The 22593-nt window shown below is 40.4% G+C and overlaps 1 protein-coding gene across 3 annotated transcripts in view; it reads left to right on the forward strand.

The window, feature by feature from the left end:
- Positions 1–945: 945 nt before the first annotated feature.
- The window catches only part of XPO1 (exportin 1), a 32659-nt gene continuing 11011 nt past the window's right edge, over positions 946–22593 (forward strand). The window contains exons 1-12 of one of the 3 annotated variants that reach the window (XM_005422592.2): positions 946–1098; positions 4730–4831; positions 8663–8735; positions 15991–16052; positions 16130–16174; positions 16262–16443; positions 16917–16965; positions 17058–17177; positions 17281–17409; positions 17999–18157; positions 20460–20657; positions 21239–21377. In XM_005422592.2, the coding sequence (XP_005422649.1) occupies positions 973–1098; positions 4730–4831; positions 8663–8735; positions 15991–16052; positions 16130–16174; positions 16262–16443; positions 16917–16965; positions 17058–17177; positions 17281–17409; positions 17999–18157; positions 20460–20657; positions 21239–21377 (1384 nt within the window). In that variant the 5' untranslated portion in view covers positions 946–972. Of the gene's footprint in view, positions 1099–4729; positions 4832–6047; positions 6112–8662; positions 8736–15990; positions 16053–16129; positions 16175–16261; positions 16444–16916; positions 16966–17057; positions 17178–17280; positions 17410–17998; positions 18158–20459; positions 20658–21238; positions 21378–22593 lie in introns of those variants that run through there. The other 2 variants (XM_031058334.1, XM_031058335.1) reach the window with 2 other exon arrangements.

Raw genomic sequence — 22593 nt, forward strand, 5'->3', positions numbered from 1 at the left:
CATTTTCTGTGAGAACAGGGCAATAAACTTGATTAGGTGTGGCAGGGTGGTGTGAAAAGGGTAGAGTGTAACTTACCCTCAGAAATTCTATGGCTTCTGGCTTGTTTTCCTGCTTTTCACAAATGTCTTTATCTTGCACCAGTCTCTGGCTGGTAAAGAATCTCATGCACCCCACCTAACTCCCTTTGCATAATATCGGGGCTGCTCTGTCTAGGACAAAGAGTTAATGCTTGTGTCCCTGGGTTTAGGGGATCGGAAACCTCCAGTAGAATTCCATTTCAGTTTGGAGTGATCTCACATGGCACACAGAGCAACCTGCTGATTTAACAGTCCCTGTGCTTCATGGTCTCAAAGTGCCTTCAGTCAACTTAGTTTCAGTGGTAATTTTTTACTTGGATGTGGTTAACTTGTAAGGTGGTTTTCTTTTTTTTCCCCAACAATTTAAAAAATGCCCTGTGGCTAATTTCTTGCTCTGTGTGTAGATCACGTTTCACCTCCATACCCAAGTGTTTAAAAGCTTTTGGAACTGAATCTTCTGAATGTGCATGTTGGCCTTGGGAACTCGATACTGGCTGAGGTTGCCAGTCTGGGTTTTGGTTGTAGTGACACGAGGCTTTTTGGCCAGCAGACATGTGGGGGTTGATAGCTGCTGTGAAATGAGCCCCATGGTGCTGGTGACACAGCCCATCCTCTGCTCAGACTGTCCTTGTGTGTTTTACCTGCTGAAGAGCCTGAGAGTTGAGCTGGGGTAGTGATGGGTGAATTTTTCAGGGGAGGAAAAAGAAAAGTTTGTCCTGGTACGTGCCCCTCAATCAAAGCAGTGTTGTAGCCAGTGTTATCTACTGCTGCTAACATAAGCATCTTGTTTCAGTGAGACAAATGAGATAAGTTGAAGCACTTGCTTTGCAGCTGCAGCTGATAATAATTTCTTACTAATTGATCAATTTTTTAAACTTTATTTTGCAGTAATCTATGCCAGCAATTATGACAATGTTAGCAGACCATGCAGCTCGTCAGCTGCTGGATTTTAACCAGAAACTGGATATCAATCTCTTGGACAATGTGGTGAACTGCCTGTACCATGGAGAAGGTGCACAGGTAAGGTGGACTTGGAATATGCATTTATTGACCATGTTTAACCTTACAGCAAATCAGCTGAGCAAAATCAATTCACTGCAGGCACAATTAGTAATATTAGTGAATTTACTGAGCTAGTGACTGGAATATCACTGGCAGTCACATGAAATGTGAATTCACATTGAAATGACTCTTGGAGAAATGTTTGTTTGGTGTGTATTCATTTCTAGCTTGCCTTCTGATGTTGAGAATTATTAGCAAATATGATTGGTAAGGACACTTGGTGCAAGTCACCTTTTCTGACTCAGTTCTTCAGGAAGATCTGAGCTACCTGTTACTTGTTATCATGGACAGGATTGTGAAGCCATAAATGTAATGTTTGCTTCACTGAAGAATTGTATTTAAAAGAAAGATCTTCGTGATGCTATTACTGTGTTTGTATTTATAAAGAAGCATGTCATGCATATTTAATAGAAGAGTTTGTTCCTTTCTTGTATCTGGGCTTTTTTATTTTCCATTACAGTTTGCACAGGTTCTTCTTGCATTCTTTCCTTTGGACTTAGTGCAGATTGTGAAATACTAAGCTGAAATGGGAGGACTGTGTATTTGTGTGTTTGCATATATTGCCTTGAAAGTGAATCTTGTATTGCTTTTTTTTTTTAATCTGTGTCTTGAACTTCTTTAGAAACGAGACTTAAATGTTGAGGGCAAGTATTGCTACAAAGGGTGTTGGCATGGTTCCTCTCCTGGCAGATTTTAATTGTTCAGGCTCAACAAATTGGAGTTTGTGTCAGGCATCTCTTACTAAGATAGTCTTGCACAACAATAAGTGAATTAAATGGGACAAAGTACTGATGCTTTTCTATTCTTTCCAGCTGTTAGAATAAACAATTATATACTTGCATATACTTGCTTTGTGTATCTTTTTAGGGGAAAAAAAAGCTTTTGTAAAGATTACTAATGTGAATTCCAATAGGTTTTGAAATACCTTGTTTTTTGAAATATTTGCATTTTGGGTGTCCTAAATTCAAATAGTTACTTGCTGTAGTTTTTTAAGTGCTTAAGAATGACAGAAGACTCCTTGTAGCTTTTGCCTTAGAAGTATGGACATCTGTAGCACTTGTTTTGTGATCTTTAACTGCCCTGCAGAACAGGTGATGCTTATAATGTTGTTTGGTTTGAAGAGTTGAAAAAGTTGGGAAGGTTTGTAGAGAAAATAGGATTAACACTAAATACAATGATCAAATTGCCATTGTTCTGGAATTGTGAGAAGTTGCTTGGCTTAAAACAGCTGGGAAAATTCTCCAGTATTTAGAAAATCAATGCAATAAGATGCAATAATTCAAGAAGTGGTGTTTAACTGGCAAAAGTAAATTATGATATGAACTTGTTTAAATACATGTACTTACATATGTCACCTCAGTGAAACTTTCATCTCCAGTACCTTTCCAAACTGGAGACATTTCAGGGAGTCTGAGCTTTTCCCTCTTCCAAGGAGTTAAAAAAAAGCAGGAAAAATGGTTCTTAGTGGAGCCAGACAGCTCAAGTCCTTTACTAAGGGGTGACAGGAATAATAGGAGTTGAGGAAACTGAATATTAAAATTGAGTGATTACCAGTGGTTTTCCTGGAACAGGTCAGGGTAATGTCAGGGTAAAACAGGTTTAGAATGCAACCTGAATGGCCTGTGCTGAACTTGCTTTCAGATTCACCTGCCTCCTTCTGCTTAGTTCTTATCTCTGCTTGCAAAACTGTTATCTGCTGATCTGTGTTAGGCAAGAAAGAAGCTATTTTCTGTCCTGGAGATTTGAATTTTTTTTCTCTCAGCTTTTTTGGGTATACTTCTCTGAAAAGAAAGGATGTCCCCACCTCAGTGCAACACATGACTAAGGAGATTTCATGAAACTCACAAATGTTTACCTGGACTCATCCCAGCCTCTTAATTCCATTGATTTGTTAGATCTTCACATGTCCAGAAAGGAATTTGCAAATAATCTTTTTGGTACCAGCAGCATGATAAAGCTTTGTTCTTGATTAACCATTAATACTAAATTTGTACTGTTTACAAAACTGCAGGGTTTAATGTCCAGAAAAGGGGTTACTGGGTATGAGAACAAACCTCTCAGCACTGGGAGAAGGATATGGACTGTCTGTGTTTTGTTGGTGTTGAAATTTGATCCTGGGATATGTCACCAGTATTAGAAGCAAACAGAACAGGAGGCCAATATAAAAACACACTTGCAGATTGGAACACAGCTATTCCTTCCCTTTTAAAACTAAAGTGTATTAAAAGTGCTGTTTTTTCTGTTTGGGTTTGTTTTAGCTCTGATGTCACACTGGAACAATAGGGCTGTACTGGTTGTGGTCTTAAACAGAATATTTGTGTGGTACTTGTCCACATGAGATCTGCAGGCACTTGCTGGTCCAGTTGCTCCACTGTGCCCAATTATATCAAGTAGGGGTGCAGGTAGTGTTGTACAGATAGTTTAGACAACTAAACTGTTGAGACCTCCAATTTTATGTTGTAAATCACATGCCAAATATGTCAGTTTGTTGTATTGTATATCTATCTATCTATCTATCTGGGGTTTCATTTCTTGATTTGGTTTCTAAGTTGCTGAAAATACGAGCTTTCTTACACCAGTTGCTGATTAGCTCAAGCATGCACTTGGGTGAGACTAGAAAGCTGCATGGCTGTAGTGAGTTCTAACTGTTGAAGTTAATCCTAAAGCAAAGCTTTAACTGCTCTGTGACTCTGTCCAGTTGGCTCTACAGTGCAGTAAAGAATGAACTGTTGTGTTAATTGTGTTGTAAAATGTCCACCTTGTTGGTGAGGCAGTGCCTGGTGCTTGCAGGGGGTACAGTTTGCCGCAAGATTTGTCAGTACATGGCACTTCTGGAAATGGCTGACATCACTTTGGCTCCCTAAAAATTCCTGAGGACATGCAGGCTTTTGAAAAGGGATAGCTAAAATGAATTCAGCTATGTCAATGTGTAATTGCTTCAGATGAGGTTTTTCAAGAAACCACAGCATGTAGGACAGTAATTGATAATGTCAGTCCCAAGGAAGAGCAAACCATTAGTGTGACCAGCTCCCTTCCTCCTGCCAGTAGGTTTTTATTAGGGTTTTGCAGGTTGTTAGGTACACCAAGGATCCCTCAGAAGTAGGGATTGGAGACCTCTAATGCTCTGCTCTGTGGTTCTTCAAAATAAAATCAACAGTTCTGCAGCACAAAACAGTGTTCCTGGAAGCTGGCACTTAGTATAAGTCTTTCCACTGGAACTGGAATGTTTGGGTGCCCGAGAATAAAGTTTTATCTTGAAGCCTTTGTGGAAGGGGAGAGAACTTCATTCCCTAGTAGGTTCTCCCCACCATGTGTGCTGTTCTTGCATGTTTGCTGCTGGTCTGGATGAATCATTCAGGATGGAAGGTTGGAAATGAGGAATTACTGTCCTGCATCAATGGGCTTTTGGAGTTTGGTTGTTCCTAAACTTCAGTCACAGAAGGAGGCTTAAGGGACTTGTTGCTGCTGGTTGAGTTCTGCCTAACTCTTAGATAAGTAATTTAAATGGACTGTTGCATAGTGATGTCTTCAGTGACAGTATGTAACTTAAATAATCTAAATACTTCTTTCCAATCAAATTTTCTTTCAGCAAAGAATGGCACAAGAAGTGTTGACTCACTTAAAAGAACATCCTGATGCGTGGACAAGAGTTGATACAATTTTGGAGTTCTCTCAGAACATGAATACCAAAGTAAGCAAATTAACTTTTATTTATTTGGTTTTCCTCTTTCTTCCATTCATAAACTTTGAGGAAGGTATCTCATTTTTAGCCATAGACTTTCTTGATTCAAACCATATTTTTTTGATTGTCTTGTTCGCAAAGATTGCTTTAAGCAATAACTGTAAATGAAAAAAATATTCAGACCTCATTTTACACTGCCAAGAGTTTCTCCCTCCCCCCTTTTTTATTTTTGAGGATGAGCTAAATTGGATACACAGAATTTTTTTTCAAGGCACATACAAGCATTATGCCAGTTCCCAAGATTGGTATTGTGTCTATATGAATCTGAGTAATGAAAAGTCTCCTAGAGCCACATTTTGTCCTTGGGTAAGTGCTTGGCTGTCTGTGATCATAATGAAAGCCACGTGCACGTAACTGAGGAGAAAATTTGTCCCTAGGTGTGTTAAAGACAAAACAAACCTCATTAGGCCAAGGTTTTGTGCTATCGATAAAGGTTAAGCACCCCAAAGTTTGTAGTACATCAGTTCTTTGCTACTATGCAAAACACATTTGCTTTTTACTGCTGTTGGAAATCCATCCATCATGGGAGAGGCTAAAATGGGCAGCACTCAGGGCTTTTTCTGCAATTTGAAATGCTGTACCTAAGACTTGTGAAGTTTGAGCCAAAAAGATGAGCAAAATGTGTTTTCACTGTCTTAAGCTTGATGATTATTATCTCAAATAACTGACATGCATGTTTTCCTGCTGGATACATACTGTGTTCAAACAGAAAAAAAATTGTGTTTGGATGGTTTCTGAAATCATGTGGTATTCCTGAAGCAGCTCATATTTTTTTTTTCATTGCTCTCTGAAGTTGAGGGGAAAGCAGTTTAAAGAACTTCCTCAAAGTAATACCTTTAAGCACCTTTAAGTAACAGTGTTTGCCTGTTTGCTTGCCTGGTAAACTTTGCTTTTTATACTGACAGACATTACTAATGTTTAAGTTGATTTATCAACAGTATTTTTAAAAACAAATTTGTCTTGTGAAAAATGAGATGATTAGAGGAACAGAAAGAAAGCAACAGGTAAAGAATTCTTCAATTTACATAAATTGCAAATGATTTGGTGCTAAATTTATGCACTATGACATTTGGCTTTTATGCAATCATATTTTTTCTTTAATTAAAGCTGTTAACACTACCTGATATTAATCATAATGTTCCATTATGTTGATTGCTTGTAATAGGAAGAAAAGGGGTGTCTTCCTGTGCAACTGACACAGCTAGGCTTTGACGGCAGGCCTCCACAAGGTCTACCCTTTTGATTCCCTTTAACTGAATTCTGTTCATCAATTGTTTTTTGTTTCTTGGGAGGTGGGAGGGAAAGGGATTCGGTGCATAAAATAAGTAATAAGGGTGCCATAGAAATTTCTACCACAGGGATCATTTCATGCTCTTTTTTTTTTTTTTTTTTGAGTCTTTTGCTGTTGCCTGTCCCTCATCTTCATAACTGGGCAGTGAATTAGTGGTAGACAATTAGCAAACCAGTTTTTGAAGCAGATCAGTTTTTGAAAAGTTTCTGTTTTACACGGAGATGTGTTCACATGTTCTGTTGCAGTAGTTGATTAAAAGGCAGGACTTTTAATTGGTATCAGTGACTTTTTTGGGAGCGGAGTTCCTCATTGTCAGAGAAATTAGAGAAATTAGAACCATCAAATAAATGAAACCAAGTAAAGGCCCCCTGCAGGATGTGGGGCTGCTGGAGCCCTTGCAGAGAGGTGTGATAGAAGGATGTGCAGGTGGGGGCTGTACACAGGGATTTTACTGCTGCTGCTGTTCAGTGTCACCTGGGAGGGAAAAGGAGTTTCTTTGTACTGAGGAAGAAGTGAGCAAGGCCCTGCAGAGGGCAGAACTGAAGGCAGAGGGAAGAACAAAAGGAGTAGAAACCTTTGCAGCATGAACAGCTTAAGGTCCATGAGCCCAAATGAGATGTTTGAGCAGGTAATGAGGGATAGGTGTGGCAGATTGCTAGAGGTGTCTGTCCTTTTCTTTGACTCCAGGAAATTCTCAGTGAGGGAAAAACCCACTGAAGATGAGGTCTGTCCTTAGTCTGTTGTTAGGCTGTTCATTTGAGTTTAGTTTGGTCATCTGGTGTTTGTTTAAAATGAAAGTAGACTTGCCATTCTGGTGTAAAAGCTAAACAAGTTCACTTGTGGAAGAAAGTTTGGGAGAAAATGAGCGTTTCTAGTTAGTTGATACCTGAAAAATTAATGTATGTGCCTAGGGAACATAGAAATTTCACTAGAGTTTAGATGTGCCTCAGGAAAGTTTAGCACTGTCTGATATAAAAATTCATACTGTCAACATTGTTAGGAGCTTTTGTAAGTATGTTTTGTATCATGAGCCCTCATCACTTGCAGATGGTGTCTGTAAGTTTATAGCAGTGGCTGAAATCAATTCCTGTGGAGTATTTGCTTAAGGAAGTTTTTGCACATTTTCCTACATGTAAATCCCCTTGATCTTATGCTTTTATGTCAAGTAATTAAAACATTTTTTCAGGTTAAAATCTAGTTGGTAAGCTTTTGCTGCTGATCATGGAGGCAATAAAAATACCCTGCCAACTTTCTGTGATTCATTCTCTTGATGCCCAAGGTTTTGGAAAGGGACAGAATATTTTATAGCTGCAGGATGTGCACCTGAAATCTCCTGGGACTGGGATCAGATAGGGAAGCAGAGGGATGTGTAGGTTATGTTAAGATGAGAACAGCAAAACTGCTCTTTCAGTACAATGTAGCTTGGGACAGTCTACATTGTGTATTTTTAATTAAACTGAAGTCTGGATGATCCCTTTGGTGGAAATGCTAATGATCCTACTTTGTGTAACAACTAACCATTTTAAAGAGGAACTCTTATTCTCAGCCAAACTTGGAACTGTGAAAACTTGAGTTTACCTTTCAGGCATTGATTTTTTATTTTTTGTTTTTTTTCTTCCTAATCCACTGTAGATAAAGTAAATGCAAAACTCCTCATCCCCTTTTCTCTCCTGTCTATTCATGCTAATGGGGCTTTACATATAAAAGTTTTTTGGTTGTACCATGACAAACTTCTTTCCCTGTTACTGTGAGTTGGCAGTAGGGACAAATGGGCAGAGGGAATGGCCATTTGCAACGTTAATGTTTTGGGTAAGAACATAGGAAGGAATTCCTGAAAGGTAAAATGATTTCCAAGAGCTTATTCATGTTTTTATTGTTCTTTGACTGAGCACAAAAGTTCATCTTTAAATATTAGAAATAGCTGCCATATTGGGGTGGGGATTGAAATTAAATAAACCTGTGGGTTGTCTTGCTGTTCCTAAAGTAACACACCAGTGAAGTTTGGGAGATAATTTCTCTAGAAAGTGCCAGTGTCAGGACATGTGATGCTAAGACAAGATTTTTTTTTTGCAGCTCTTAGAGGAACAGTAGGAAGCTTGAGACACCATCCAAGCTGCTAAATATTTTAGGAGCCTGGTTGTGTTAATACTCAAACTTAGGAGCAGTCATTTGTGATACAAATTCATATCTGGCTGCTACTTTTCCAGATAGCCAAAATTGTCTGCCAGAGGGCTTTTCATTATTGTTTTTCCCACCTCCTGGTGTGAGCATGATCAAACAGCAGGACTTAGTATAGCCAAGAATAAAACAAGAAAATACGATGCATGAAACCTCAGTAAATGGGTGAATAGACATATATTTAATAAAATTGTTAGTTTAAGAATCTTGAAGTCTTAGATGTTAAGTGTGAATGTCTGATTGAGTGAGAGTCCTGCAAGTTAGTTAGTCCTACAGTAATGTACTCACATTTTGTTCTTCTCCAATTTCAGTATTATGGACTGCAAATCTTGGAAAATGTGATAAAAACAAGATGGAAGATTCTTCCAAGGAACCAGTGCGAAGGTAGGGAGGGTTTTTTGTCTTTTCCTCAGAACTTTGTGTATTAACTGAGATTTAGACTTGTCAGTCTCTAAGTAACATTCTGGCATGTGTTATGGTATTTTGAATGATGAAACCACATCTTTCACTTTTGTGATAGTGATCTCAGTGGGTTGGTGAGCAACTGAAATTCTGTAGCTTTGTGGAAAAGGTGTCACTGATAGTTTGGAAACATATGAGGTGAGCCACTGGTGTTGAGGTCGAGATTTTCATTCCCTGTACTTGGCACAGGAGGTTTTGTTTCCTTCACCCTCTGGAAGCTGTGTGTGCAGCCCCAAGCAAACTCTGTGGCCCACTTGTTACCTTGTGTGGGTTTGTGTTATTATTTTGAAATTGTAAGCAGTTACAATGATTTTAAAGTAGAAACACTATGGACTGGCTCACCTGTTGATGGTCACTCATGCTGTTAGGCAGGGAGGTGCTGGGCAGTTGGGTTTAATTCATGAAGTGTAGAACAGGCAGATTGCTGTAATTGGTGCAGGGTAGGGTAAGCCCCAGTCTCCCATCAATGCAAGAAGCTGGAAGTCTGTACATCAATTCTGTGTTTAGTTTATGGGATTTCCCCTCCCCTGTAGCTTGCAGTGTTGCTGACTTTTAGACATTGGCTGCAGTAAATGGCGGTACCCCTGTGGTTGCAGGGGTAACCTGGCTGGCTGTCATCACAACTTGGACTTCAAAACATTAAGTGCAACCACTTCAAATTCTTGATATTAAATGGTGTCACTCTTCTATACTTGGCTTTTTACTAAAAGCTGGTGTTGGAACTAATGAAAAGTTCCATGTTTCTGTGTTCCGCTGAGAGCTTTTATTAACCATGCTGAGACATGCTTTAAATTTTTACTGCCAGTGCTTAGGTTCTGAAACTATATTAATTAAACCAGAATTTGCAGTGTTAATGAAAACAAATGCATAGAGAGGGACTTCTACACTTTTGTGCTTATTCCTCTTCTCAACTTTCCCCCTTCCCTTCCAACTCTAGGTTGGCAAAGGGTAGCTGTCTTTGAAAGTAAAACTGAAAGTGAAGTTTCCATTCATGCTGCTGTTGGAGGTTTCTAGGGAACAGCTTCAGCTAAGGCTCAGACACAGCTATGCCTTTTTGAGGAGCTAAAAGAGCACCTTAGTTAGCTAAAGTTAACTGTTATTTGTGCTTTTAATTACTGGAGTGTCTCAGCTCAATCAGATTTTGTTACATCCCTGACTATGAGCACTTCGTTTCAGCATTTTGAAGTTCTTGTCCTACGGTTTTTGGCTGTGGGAGCAGAGCAGGAGGAAAAGGAGTCAGGAGTATTGCCCAGAGGTGGAGGGAGATGTAGAACAGATCTCACAGGGATGGACCTAATTGATAGTTTGGAGCTGAACAGGTGCCAAATGCAGGATGTAATTCAGGAATTCAGAGTCTTAAAATTCATGCTCTTAATGCATAGGAGAGCTGGGAAACAGTGGTGTTGGGATGAGGTTGCTGCTGGCTGTGCTTTGGGACATTTTATCTCCAGCAGTGACAGTGCTGTTGGAGGGGTTCCTGCTATCTAAGAAAATGCAGTAACTCTATTTGTTACATGGCAAAATAAAGTTACTGTCTGTAGGTGTGTAATCGTCTTGAGGAATCCTATTCTTACTTTTTCTGACTTACATATCTATGAAAACTCCAGAGGAAATAAAAAAATCCTTTCTAAACAAAAACGTGTTGTTTGTTCAGCTTTGAAAACGTTTTCCCTTTGACAGAGGCAAGCTAAAATTGTGAAATTGACTTTTATCCTGTTCTAGGGAAACTAGGTTAGTGGCTTTCACTTGTGTGGTAGAAGAGCAACCAAATGCATTTTCTGTACCATGGCATTTTATCCAGCTTGGCCTCAGTGGTGTAGGAGGGAGAATCTGTTTCATCTCTAATCCAGTTTGATCTGGTCTGTGGTAGTTGTTTTTTAGATTTTTTTATTTGGGTGATGATACTGGCTGGTACGAAAGAGCTGCTCCAGAGCTCATTCAGGTGGCTTGATTACCTGGGAGATAGTAATGCTGGTTAAATTGAGGTTTCCTTGACCCCAGCCACTCTTTGGTTGACAGGATTTTCCTGTTTGAAGTGTAACTGGTGGAATGTGTGTGCAGGAAACTGAAACTCAGTGTACAGTGGAATGCTTAGTGACAAAGCAAACCATGCACGTTTCAAATCAGTTTTACCTTATATCATAATTCATAAAACATGTCTTCTGCATGTCTGCTTGGTTTGTGTAGCTGACAAATCTTACTGTTGGTGAAGAGGAAACTGAATGCATTTATGAGGAAACCACTGTTCCCCCTTTGTAGCAACAGCAGTGCTTAAGAGTTAAGCTCAAGAGCAGTTCTCAATTAAATGGTCAGTGAATAAAAAAAGGTTTTGGAATGACTTTACTGAAACTTGTTGGTAGAAATAAAGCAACGTTACTAATTACAGAGCATGAAGTGTAACATTTTTAAGTTTTTTGTTTTTAACAAGTTGTACATCAGAATGACTCGTTGGGCTGTGAGGTTAGCCAGAGGTTTGTTACTGCTTCTGTCTGTGTGCTGAAGGGTTTTAGCTTCCAGCCTTGAATTTCAAATGCAAGGAGGAAAATGTTTTCTTCAGATGTCTTCTTTAGACATGAAGCTCTGAAGTTTTTCTTTTGTTTTAAAATAGCTTTTGGTTTTGAGCTTTTCTGGCCCTGCTGGCTTTTAAGTTTTGTAAAACAGCTTTCTGTTCCTCAGGTGGTGGTGTTTGTGAGCACTTACAAAAAGTGAGTTTTATCTTTCCATAATTCTGAAACAAGAATCAGGCAAAACAATCAATTTACAATTCTGAAATATTGATGTGATGGCGTTTTGGTGGTTTTTTTTTGATTTTTGGTTTGCTTTTGGAGTTAGCAGTGGGAACTGGTTGGTTCTGTAGACAAAAGTGGTGTTTATGAGGCACAGAAGGGGTAAAATTCAGTTAAATCAGATGCCTGACCTGTGTGTTCAGCCTTGAGACATGCTTGGTCATAGCCCCCAGCAATGGTTAGCCTTGTCTGGGTGGTTGATTTAGTCCTGGGAGGGTGCTTGGAATGGCTATTCCACGGACACAGATGATGTCATGTGGGTTTCATTGAAGCCTGCATGGGGTGGTGATGGATTCCAGAACATCCCAGGCAGTGCTGAACCTGGCTGCTGGCCAGGCTCTTGTGCCATCATTCTCAAGTTGAGTTCTGAGCTTATTGAGGTGTGCTACTAAATTGCTTTAAACTCTGATATCCTTTAGAGCTGATTGTTTAATAACACTCCGAGAGGATGGCATTTGATTAAAGTGCTGTGGTCTCCAAAGGATTTTCTGTGGCAGTGTGAAAACCTGCCTGGAAAGAAAGGCTTTGGTCTCCAGTGCAGTGATACGTTTCATTAATCCTGCATTGTGAAATGAAATACTGTTCCCCTGAACAGAGAGAGCTTGTCTGGAGTGTTTGGAGCTGGAATGGATAAAGCACTTCTTCATTATGAAACACAAATTGCTTGTACAACTTTGCTCATCCTGAAATGAAAAAGTGAAGTGTTGAGATGCAGCTCAATGTTTTCCAGGAAGGTCCTGGAGTTGAGTGTAAAGCTTTTGATGCAGTGGAAGATGCTGTAGTGTAGAGGAGGTTTGTCTGTGCCGTGATGAGATATTTTAATGGAAATTCCTGGCCTGCTTCATGAGGAAGATGTTTCTTTGCTTCTCTGTAATGAAGAAGGGATGAGCTACATGGCACTTCTGTGTGTGTGTGAAGACAAACTCTGTGCCTTTTCTGTTGGGAAGCAAACAGATCATTGATTCAGTTCACCACTAAGGGGTAAAGGTGATGGTGGCACTGTATGGGAAAGCATTGTTTCTTAACACTAAAAATAAGATGGTATTTGGACTACATTTTGGGACTAAACAGTTCAGTGTAAGTGTGTATGCATACAAACATCCCCAGAGGGGACAGCTCAGCTTTAGCATTTGAAATTCTAATTTTGATTGCAAAATAATGTTAATTTGCTGAGTTACATTGCCCACCTGATTCATTTGTGCCTATTATTCTTTAATACAAGCAGAGACTTTATTAATACTTAGTAAATTAGAGTGAGCTTGCATCTGCAGCACCAGCTAGAATAATTTTGGACACTTGTTAAATGCTTGTGCTCTGTGATTGCACAGAAGGCTGTGCTTGTGTGCCTTGAGGACAGGAGGGTTTGTTGCAGGTGTGTGTTTGCTGATTGTGTCCCTGGTTATTCACCTGCTGTGCTGGGCTCTGACAGGAGCTCAGGGTACACAGAGTGCAGGAGGGGTAATGGCTTCCTAGAGCACTTCCAAAGGTTAAACTGGAAGATATTTCCTCCAGTTCAGGGTGCAGAAATTACTCATAACGTGACGTTCCTCACTGTCCCAGTTCCACTCCAAGCATTGCAGGGCTTGGGTCACTTGGGAAAACAACTTTCCCTCCAGGAAGGGTTCAGTTTTATGGATGTTTGCCTCTCTGTCGAGGAGCAGCTTTCACAGAAGGAGGACAGTATCTAGTGGATATCCAGGAATGTTCTACAAGGCCTCAAGTTCATGCCCTTGCTCTATCATCCCTTTTATGGGACTTTGTACAAAAGCACTTCTCAGGCTTTGCTTTCTAGAAAATTCCAGCAGTGGGGCTGGTCCAGGCCTGGAGCAGGGTCTGCTCCCTTTGGGTGTCCTGAGATCAGTGCAGTTGCAAGGTCAGATAATCTCTGAAGAACATTTTGTGTGTCCTGGGTGGTGTGGTTGGTGTGGCTTTTGTTTTGTTTTATTGGAAGGTCTGTTTTCCTGCTCTGTCTGTCTCTTCCTGCTTGGCTCAGTGAAGGGCTGAGCTTAGCAGTTGTGGTGTTGGCCTCGTCAAGGCTTGTTCAGCTGCTTCTCTGATGGAAGGAGACCTTCTAGGCAGTGGCTGTGGGGTTTGTGCATGTCCTGAGCTTTCCTTTCTAACACAACACTTCCTTTGAAGTTCCCCAAACACAGTGCTTTTAGCTTATCCCATGGATTACTGCCCCTGAGCAGTTTCTTGGACATGTTCTGCTGGAAAATGGTAATGAGCCTCTGGGTTGATTTTTGTCAGAATATAAATTTGACATATATTTGTTCTGCTGAAAATTCTTTTTCCTATGGAATGATAAATAAATGAGCTATTAAATATGGAGCAGGAACCAGAACACTTGAAGTTGGAAAAGTATAAAATGACATCTGTGCCAAAAGGAGCATTAGAGAATTGGAAAGCTGCTGCTTTTAGGGGATTAAGAATATGACTTTGTTCACTGGATAGATGATCTCAGGAGCCAGCAGCATGATGTGTGAAAGGGAGCAAACTTTCTAGGGTGTCTTTTGAGCAGTGGTCACCATTTTGACTTTAATTTTAATTTTTTAAATAAAGAAACTGAAGCAGAGCAGCTGTTCTCCTGCGCTGGTCTCAAGGCTGGATCGATGGCAGCACAATATTGGAGTTGTTAGTGAACAGCACAATGCCATTGATGCAGCAAGATGGAAAATGCCATGGATCTGCAGTTGGAACTCTAAAAGCAATATTAACTTTTTAATTCCTTTTTGAAATGCAAAGAGCTGCAACAGTAGGCTTCCCTTGGTGGTTTGGCAGATGGTTACAACAGTTTAGTTTCTGGCACTGCAAACCTATTTCCATACTGTTGGGGGGGCTTTCATATCTCATTTGTGAATTACTGTAATGCTTCAGCAGAGTGTGTTGTAGGTTTAAAACATCAGGCCTGTGATGCTTGGTGGTAACTCTTACCCAGTGCCTGCCAGTGATACTTTAAAAATGACCATTCTCCTGGAGCAGTGGGGATTGATCCCACTGATGATGATGAATGGTTCCACTTGCAGTTGGAACTACCTGCAGAACAGCTCCTGTCTAGAATGGCTCTAAGTCTGGATCTAGTTTTTCCAGATTTCATGAGAATGCAATTAATAAATTATCCTTTCTAATCTTCTTGCTTAAGCCTGAAATGCAAAAAAAAAAAAAAAACCCTACTAAATTTAGTCAAGTCTTAGACAAGTTTTGAAACTTAGAACAGAGGGTGTGGATTATGTCTTCAACAGAAGACATTCTTCTGAAAGTGACAACTTCTGAAGCCTTCAATACATGCATGTTGTCTGCGTGAGTCAGCTGACTTGTCTTGGAGAAGAAATGATTGAAACAAGATTTTTGGGTTCATAGATTTGAATAGCAAAGCACCCAGGAATTCTCATACTTCCTTAAGACAAGAAAACACTTGCCTGGTTTGAAGTGTGGTGTCAGAGCTGAGCTCCTGGAATGTTCACCTGGGTCGTGACTCCAGGCCCTCTGAGCCTGCCTTTTCCTGGATTTGGGTGGCTGTGTACAGAATGGATATTGGCACTTGAAAAGTCGTTGTTCCCATGGATTTAGGAATTAGGAGTGAGCTGAGGGTTAAGTGGCAAAATGAAACTTTGGGCAGTGTCACTTCCCTACAGTGATTGGGGTTTTTCTGGTTTTATGGTGGAGCTGAACGCTCTAAAATAATTTGAAAACATTAGTAGAAGAAAAGAAACACAACAAAATGAACAGTTCTAACACACTGTGTGTCCCTGGTTGTCTGATTGTCAATATAAGGTAAAAAAAGAAAAAGCAATAAAGCAGAATTTACTGAGATGGTGGACTCACAACATCCATACGTGCTATAAAAGCCCAGTGGTTCACACTCAAATTGTGCTGTATTTGAGTTCTGTTAGTGTAAGATTTCACAGGAGAAGCTTTGCTAAGCTCTGAATTTAAAATGCAGTGCATAGGAATTCCTGTTCTTAAAATGGATCACCTGAGTAGACTGGAGCAGCTCTGAACTTCTGCCTGCAGTGCAGGTGATGTGTCAGAGCTTTCCATGCACTTCAGCAAAACTGGCATTACAACTGGGGTCACACTTAGGAAGTTCTGTTTATTCTTGGAGTTCACTTAAAAATTACTACAAGGACACTCTAATCCTTGGTCTTTTGCTTCATTGAAATGGTTTTGGTGTAAAGCCATCTTGTACAACTAAAATATCCCCTGTCAGGATTGATGAAGGTGCATTTTCCCCATGTAGCACACAAGAAGGATGCTCACTGGCTCAGGCTTGTCTGGCCTGATAGAGGTGTTCCTGGTTTAAAACCATGAAGAATCTGAATTCAGAAATACTTGTTGCTACATCTGTGATATCTGGCATAGCTGAAAATAAATCCCTTCCTCTTCTGCAGGTATTAAAAAATACGTTGTTGGCCTAATTATCAAGACCTCATCTGACCCAACGTGTGTAGAAGTAAGTGAGGAATTCTCAGGGGAGGATGAGGGAGGGGAGCATTATGCACAACCTGACTCCTGTCTGTTTTTTTCCAGAAAGAGAAAGTGTATATTGGGAAACTGAATATGATTCTTGTTCAGGTAAGCCAGAGTTCATAACACTTTAAACCTTGCAGTAAAGTCTGTGCCTTTGCTGTGTGTCTGACGTGGGGCTGGCTCCCTTGGCAGATCCTGAAACAGGAGTGGCCCAAGCACTGGCCCACGTTCATCAGCGACATCGTGGGGGCCAGCAGGACCAGTGAGAGCCTCTGCCAGAACAACATGGTCATCCTCAAACTGCTCAGTGAAGAAGTCTTTGATTTTTCCAGTGGCCAGATTACTCAAGTAAAAGCTAAGCATTTGAAAGACAGGCAAGTATATCTGCTTAAATCTTAATGAACAGAGTAGACTTTGTGCTTGCTGCTAAATAGTTGCTCTCACTTGGAGCCTTTGTGTGAGCACCTCCAGCTGTGTAATTCCGTTTCTGAGCCCAAGAGGGTTACTGATTTTTCTTTGAAGCACTACTCCTAGGGGATGCCTAACTTCATTTTGTACACACAGGGATTTGTACCTTGCTGCAGGTAGCATCTGTTGACTGATGGTTCCTACGCTTTTAACACAGCATTGAGCATTGATTGACTATATTTCCTTATTTCCTTAGAATTTGCAGGCACAAGCTTCAAGCTACCTCAAATATGGATTAGTACCATGAAAATGGGGATAAACCAGGTGGCTTTAGAATGCCTCCATGGGCCTGGGTCTTAAGGACCTGTCCTGTGGGCATAGATATTTTGATTTATGAAATGTGGAAATTCTTAGTTTTCAATTATTATTTTTTTTACAGCATGTGCAATGAATTCTCTCAGATATTTCAGCTGTGTCAGTTTGTGATGGTAAGTCACATTTCTTTAATGATGTTTTCAGACTTCCCCCCTTTGTGCCTAACAGTGTCACAATGTCATAAACTCCAAATTGTCATTTACAGGAAAACTCCCAAAACGCTCCCTTAGTCCATGCAACTTTGGAAACTTTGCTACGATTTCTGAACTGGATTCCTCTGGGATATATATTTGAGACCAAGTTAATCAGCACACTAATATACAAGGTATTCTTGCAAAAAAAAAAAAAGGTAGCTCTTAAATACAAGTTGCAGAAAAGCTGTACAACACTTCTGTAATGCTCTTTATTTTTTTTTCTTCCCTCAACAGTTCTTAAATGTTCCCATGTTTCGCAATGTCTCTTTGAAGTGCCTCACAGAGATTGCAGGTGTCAGTGTAAGCCAGTATGAAGAACAGTTTGTAACACTTTTTACACTGACCATGATGCAGTTAAAACAGGTAAATGTTTATCAGAAATCTCCCTTTGAATTTCATATCACAAAATCCAGTTCTGTAGAAAGCTGTCAGGTTTATGTTCATTATAGAGCTCTTGATAGGAAAAGTATTGTTCTTTGGTGGTATTTGTGGCTTGATCAGAAGATGCCCAGTGTGTTTTTCTGAACCTGATTGCAGCTGTATTTCTGCTCTATTGATTTGATCAATTTAAGAGATATTTTGAGCCATTGGGCTGTCTCATGGGGAAATGTGAACTGTGTGTCTCAAGACCTAAACTGACCTAACTTCTGCAAGTTTCTTGTTAATTTTTGGCACAGATAGAAACATTTCCCACTAAAACCATACATCAAATTGATATGATTTGATGATTCCCCTCTGAGCTGTTCAGGTGCAGGTACATGAGTCCCTTCCTCAGTGTATTTCTATCATAAGTGGATGGGTGAAGGGATTTTTTTGTAACAGTCTTTTCCTCTCTTGGTAATGTTGGTTTATCTTGAGGGTTCTTTATAAAAAGCAAAAAACAGCGTACTTGTTAATACAAAGTAGTTGTTTTGTATAAAAAGGGAAATTCTTGATGATTTATTTTTGTTAGATGCTTCCTTTAAATACCAATATCCGACTTGCATACTCCAATGGAAAAGATGATGAACAGAACTTCATTCAGAATCTCAGTTTGTTCCTCTGCACGTTCCTCAAGGAGCATGGTCTACTTATAGAGAAAAGGTTAAATCTGAGGGAAACACTAATGGAGGTAAGCAGCTTGGTTTATGTGGTTCAGAAATGTAGCAGGTGTGTTCTCATGCTCAAAGGATGTGACATTAATGGAATTTCTGGATCATTGTAATTAAAGTTGGGAAGAGGAAAAAAGAACAGTGAGAAGTACAAACCCCCTGAAAAGGTTTGTTTCCTAGTATGCTTCAGTGGCATTCTCTTTTCAGTGATCCTTTACCAGTGCAATGTCTGAAAACTTAACTCTGTCTCACCCTCTTCTTACTTGCTCCTGCATGGAAGTGTCAAATAGTGCTTCAAAGTAAATGAATATATTGTTTTTCCATGGGTTTACATGTTCTGTTTAACTCTCACATGAAGAAGGTGTGTTGCTATGACTTCATCAGTCTGTGTTGTCACTGAGCACCCAGAGCTGCTCTCTAGGGACCAGCACATGCTGTAGGACATTTCCTCCATCCTGGTATAGCTTCCTGCCTAGTTTGCCATTCCCCAGCTGAAAAGCTTTAAATAGTCCTCAAGGATGAGACTTCCTATGTGTGTGCCAGTGGCAGAGCCCTTCCAAGTGATTGTGACAGTAAAACCACTGGGACTGTGGCAAATATTGGATATTCAGATGAGAAGGAAGGGTTGGAAAGGCTGAAGCACTGAAAGTCATGCTGCAATGGGGGTAGATTAGGGTAAACCCTAATCCCAAGATTAGAGTTTTCAGTTGTGAATGCCAATTTTGCTGGGACTGAACTGCTCTGTGGTGACTTTTTTGCTACTGCTCCACTCCGAGGGAATGGAAGCTGTTCCACATCCCCTTGAAGCACCATTTTCTGTGTGCAGAATCAAGCTCTGTGCAGGTGTGTAGGTTGTAGGCTGAGGAACTGCCCTGAGACAGGGGAGAAAATCACCACCCCAATTTTTAAACCTGGACACCAGGTATGTTGGGAGGGGAAGTGCATTTTGCAGGTTGATTAGCTGTAATCCAGTGTGTCCATCTGAATTCCAGTATCTCAATATCTTCTGGAAGTTGCCCTCTCCAAAAAAAGAAAAAAAAAAGAGGCATATTATTAAAATTGGCTGCAAATATCAAATTATTGTAGCTTATTTAGAAGATGGACTCAGAGCAGCTGGTAACAGTTCCAGATAATTCCCTAATTTGCAAATAGCAAACTTTTAAAATAACTGGGAATCAGGGATCAGCTCAAGGCTCAAGTTTCTGCTTACACTGAGGCTGTGCTAGGAAGACCTCTGTAAAAAGACATTTACACAACTGGATTCTGAAGACTTTCAGGCTTGAAATGTTTAACAGAGTTCTTATGCCCACCTAAAATGGTTGCAAATTAAACTTCTGTAAGCTCTGGTGTAATAGGACCTAAGTACAGGTTTACTTTAAAAAGCTGTGTGTTATTCTAACCTGTTCATTCCTGCACCTTGGATGTAGCAGATGAAATCATTCCATGGATTCACTGGATCTCTGCAGACTAGCAGAGGAATCAGTTATTTGAAGTGAAATCGGTTATTTGAAGTGAAATCACCTAGAGAAATTGATGTGTAAAGAGCAATGTATGGCTGTCCTGAGTCCCTCTTTTGACACTGTAGGTGGAGATGCTGTATCACGTCTTTACCCTTCAAAGTGCTTAATGTTGGAATGTTTAAGCTATGAAAATATCTTCAGCTTTTATCATTTCATTCTGTTTGTTCACTAATGGGCAATTGCTTTGATATCTTTCACCAGGGACTGCATAATAAGCTTAGGCAAAAGAGGTTTGTCTGTGTAGTTTTAATTTCTCGGGTTGGTATCTGAGCTTGTCAGAATTGCATCAGTGGCTTTCCCTGCTCAGCCTGCTCTGGCTGTTCTGTCAGGAAAGAAGTTGAAAATGTTCTGGTAGATGACTTCTCTGAAGGCAAAGGAGCAGTATGCCAGGGTCAAAGGATCCAGAACAAAGCAGCAGCAATAGTCTTCAGAATAGCAATCACTGACAGCAACTGGTGAGGCTTTTTTGAGGTTCTGAAATGCCTTGCAGAGCTCCAGAGGCTGTGGGTTTGATAATTTCCAAACAGGCTGGTTTGGTGATGGCATTTCTAAGATGTCTTTAGGCTATTTCAGATTTAAAAACACAACACACACTTTGAAAATTAGAGATGAGAGTCCTTGGTTAGGAGTTGTTCTGCCAGTCCCAACTCTGACCTGTAAGTAATGTCATTGCAGTGTTGATGCCTCTTGTTCCAAACTCTCAGATTCATTTGGCCTTTGGTCAGGATTTGGATAACTGAAGCCATGTGGTCTGATCTGCAGATACACACACTAACTGGGTGTTCAAACCACTCTTTTCCAGGCTCTTCATTACATGTTGTTGGTATCAGAAGTTGAAGAAACTGAAATTTTCAAGATTTGTCTGGAATATTGGAACCATTTAGCTGCTGAGCTCTACAGAGAGAGCCCGTTCTCCACGTCGGCGTCGCCGCTGCTGTCGGGGAGCCAGCACTTCGATGTCCCTCCAAGGAGACAGCTTTATTTGCCTGTTCTGTCCAAGGTAACCCATGCTCAAGGGAGGGCACTCTGGAGATTCAGCTTCTCTTGGTGAATTAGAGATTTCATTTCGTGTAAGGAGGGACATAAGAAAATTTACCTTAGATTAATCGATAGTTGATTCAACTCTAGTTACAGAATCAGTGTGGAAATACTTTAAGATGACACCAGTATATAAGAAGATAATTAATGTGTTATTTCAGCTTTTTAAAGGTGCTTATTTTAACATAAATCTGTATTAAGCAGTTTCTGTAAACAGAAAGGCTCGGGGTGTTAGAGTTGGAGGAAAGCCCTTGTGTTTGGGAAATGTGGTTCTTTAAAGACCCCTAATATGACATAAGCATTTTGAACTTACTATTGTAGTATAAATACTACACAGGTTGGGGTTTCTTTAAGTACTCCTCTTGTTCGTTGGAGGGAGAGAAGTGAGCAAGGCTCTATCCTCACTGGAAGAAGCTGATAGCTCTGTATGGGTGGATGTACCCTGTCTGTGCTTGAGGCTGCCTGGGCAGAGGGCTCTGGAGCTGCTTGTGCAGCTGGGAGAGGGGTGGTGGTTGCAGTTTGATGGAGTTTGGACTTCCCCAGGTTCGATTGCTCATGGTGAGCCGCATGGCCAAGCCTGAAGAAGTCCTGGTGGTGGAGAATGACCAAGGGGAGGTGGTTCGGGAGTTCATGAAGGACACGGATTCCATAAACTTGTATAAAAACATGAGAGAAACCTTGGGTAAGTGAACTGGCTGCAGTTGGTGTGCTCTGGGTTTGTGCAGCTGCATCAGAGTGCTGCAGGGTGTTATCTTAGCATCTCAAGTATTGTGTGGGTGAATGGTTATCAGCAAGGAGTACTACACAGGCTGCAAGGGGAGGAGGCAGTGCCTGCTCTGAAGTTTCCTGTTTGAGGCATGTAGTGTTTTATGACCCGATGAAGTAGTAATACACTACTTAATTTTGTCCTTAGGTATTGCAGTGATAATGAGTGGAGTTGTCAGATATCCAGGACATTAGACCATCAATATTAAATTTATTTTCTCAAATGCAGATGGGAACACTGAGTGTTGAGCATCAGGTTGATGCACTAGGAATGTGTGTGTTGGAAAGCTTGTGATATCCAAAGTGTATGTGGGTGTAGTGGGTATTTTTATTCTCACCTGTCTGCTGGGGATGTAGGTATAGCCAGTGTTTAATTAATTGTTTTAATACATTTGCGTCTGGAATGTGAAAACCATTTTTGTTGTGTGAAACAATTACTGTATATCCTGAGTCTAAGTTGTTTTGCCAGGTACAAGATTATTTCTATGAAAATGCAGGTCAGGTTTGTATTGCTTATGTTGGTTACCTCTAAGATTCACTTGGAGAAGAAAAAAAGGGGGAGAATGTGGTGGAAGCTGTGGTACAGTAAAAATCTATTTCTGAACCTGGCCATAAATTGCTCTTGACTTGCTGGGATTTAGAGTTTTATATTGGAGACACTAATCCTATTAGGGGCTGATGCAAGTGACTGAGTTGTGATACCTGAATCTTCCACCTAGACCTGTTCAGGAGCACCAGCTCCACTTGAGTCGTGGCTTATTGCAACCAGCAATAAAATAGAGCTGAAGAAAATGTGTGGGCTTACACACTGTATAATGTCCCCCATAGGCAGCCAATCCCATATTCCCTACAGGCCATCAGTACAGATGCCTTTTGATAAAAATTTGCCTTGGTATCACGCAAGGCATGCATTGATTTAGACTTTTCATATCACCTGTATGTGATGTTCTGCTGAGGTCCCTTAGAACTTAGACAATAAATTTCATTGAGAATTTATCTTTAAAATAATTTGAACAAATTTCTGCCTCAATTATTACCTTGTGCTGTCATGACTTGAGGAAGGAAACAGGGCACTTTTACCTGAGAGCTTCAGTGGGTTTTTATGGAGGTGCTTATGGAGTTGAGCTCCAGGC

Source organism: Geospiza fortis, unplaced genomic scaffold, assembly GCF_000277835.1.
Source record: "Geospiza fortis unplaced genomic scaffold, GeoFor_1.0 scaffold275, whole genome shotgun sequence".
Lineage (NCBI taxonomy): Eukaryota > Metazoa > Chordata > Aves > Passeriformes > Thraupidae > Geospiza > Geospiza fortis.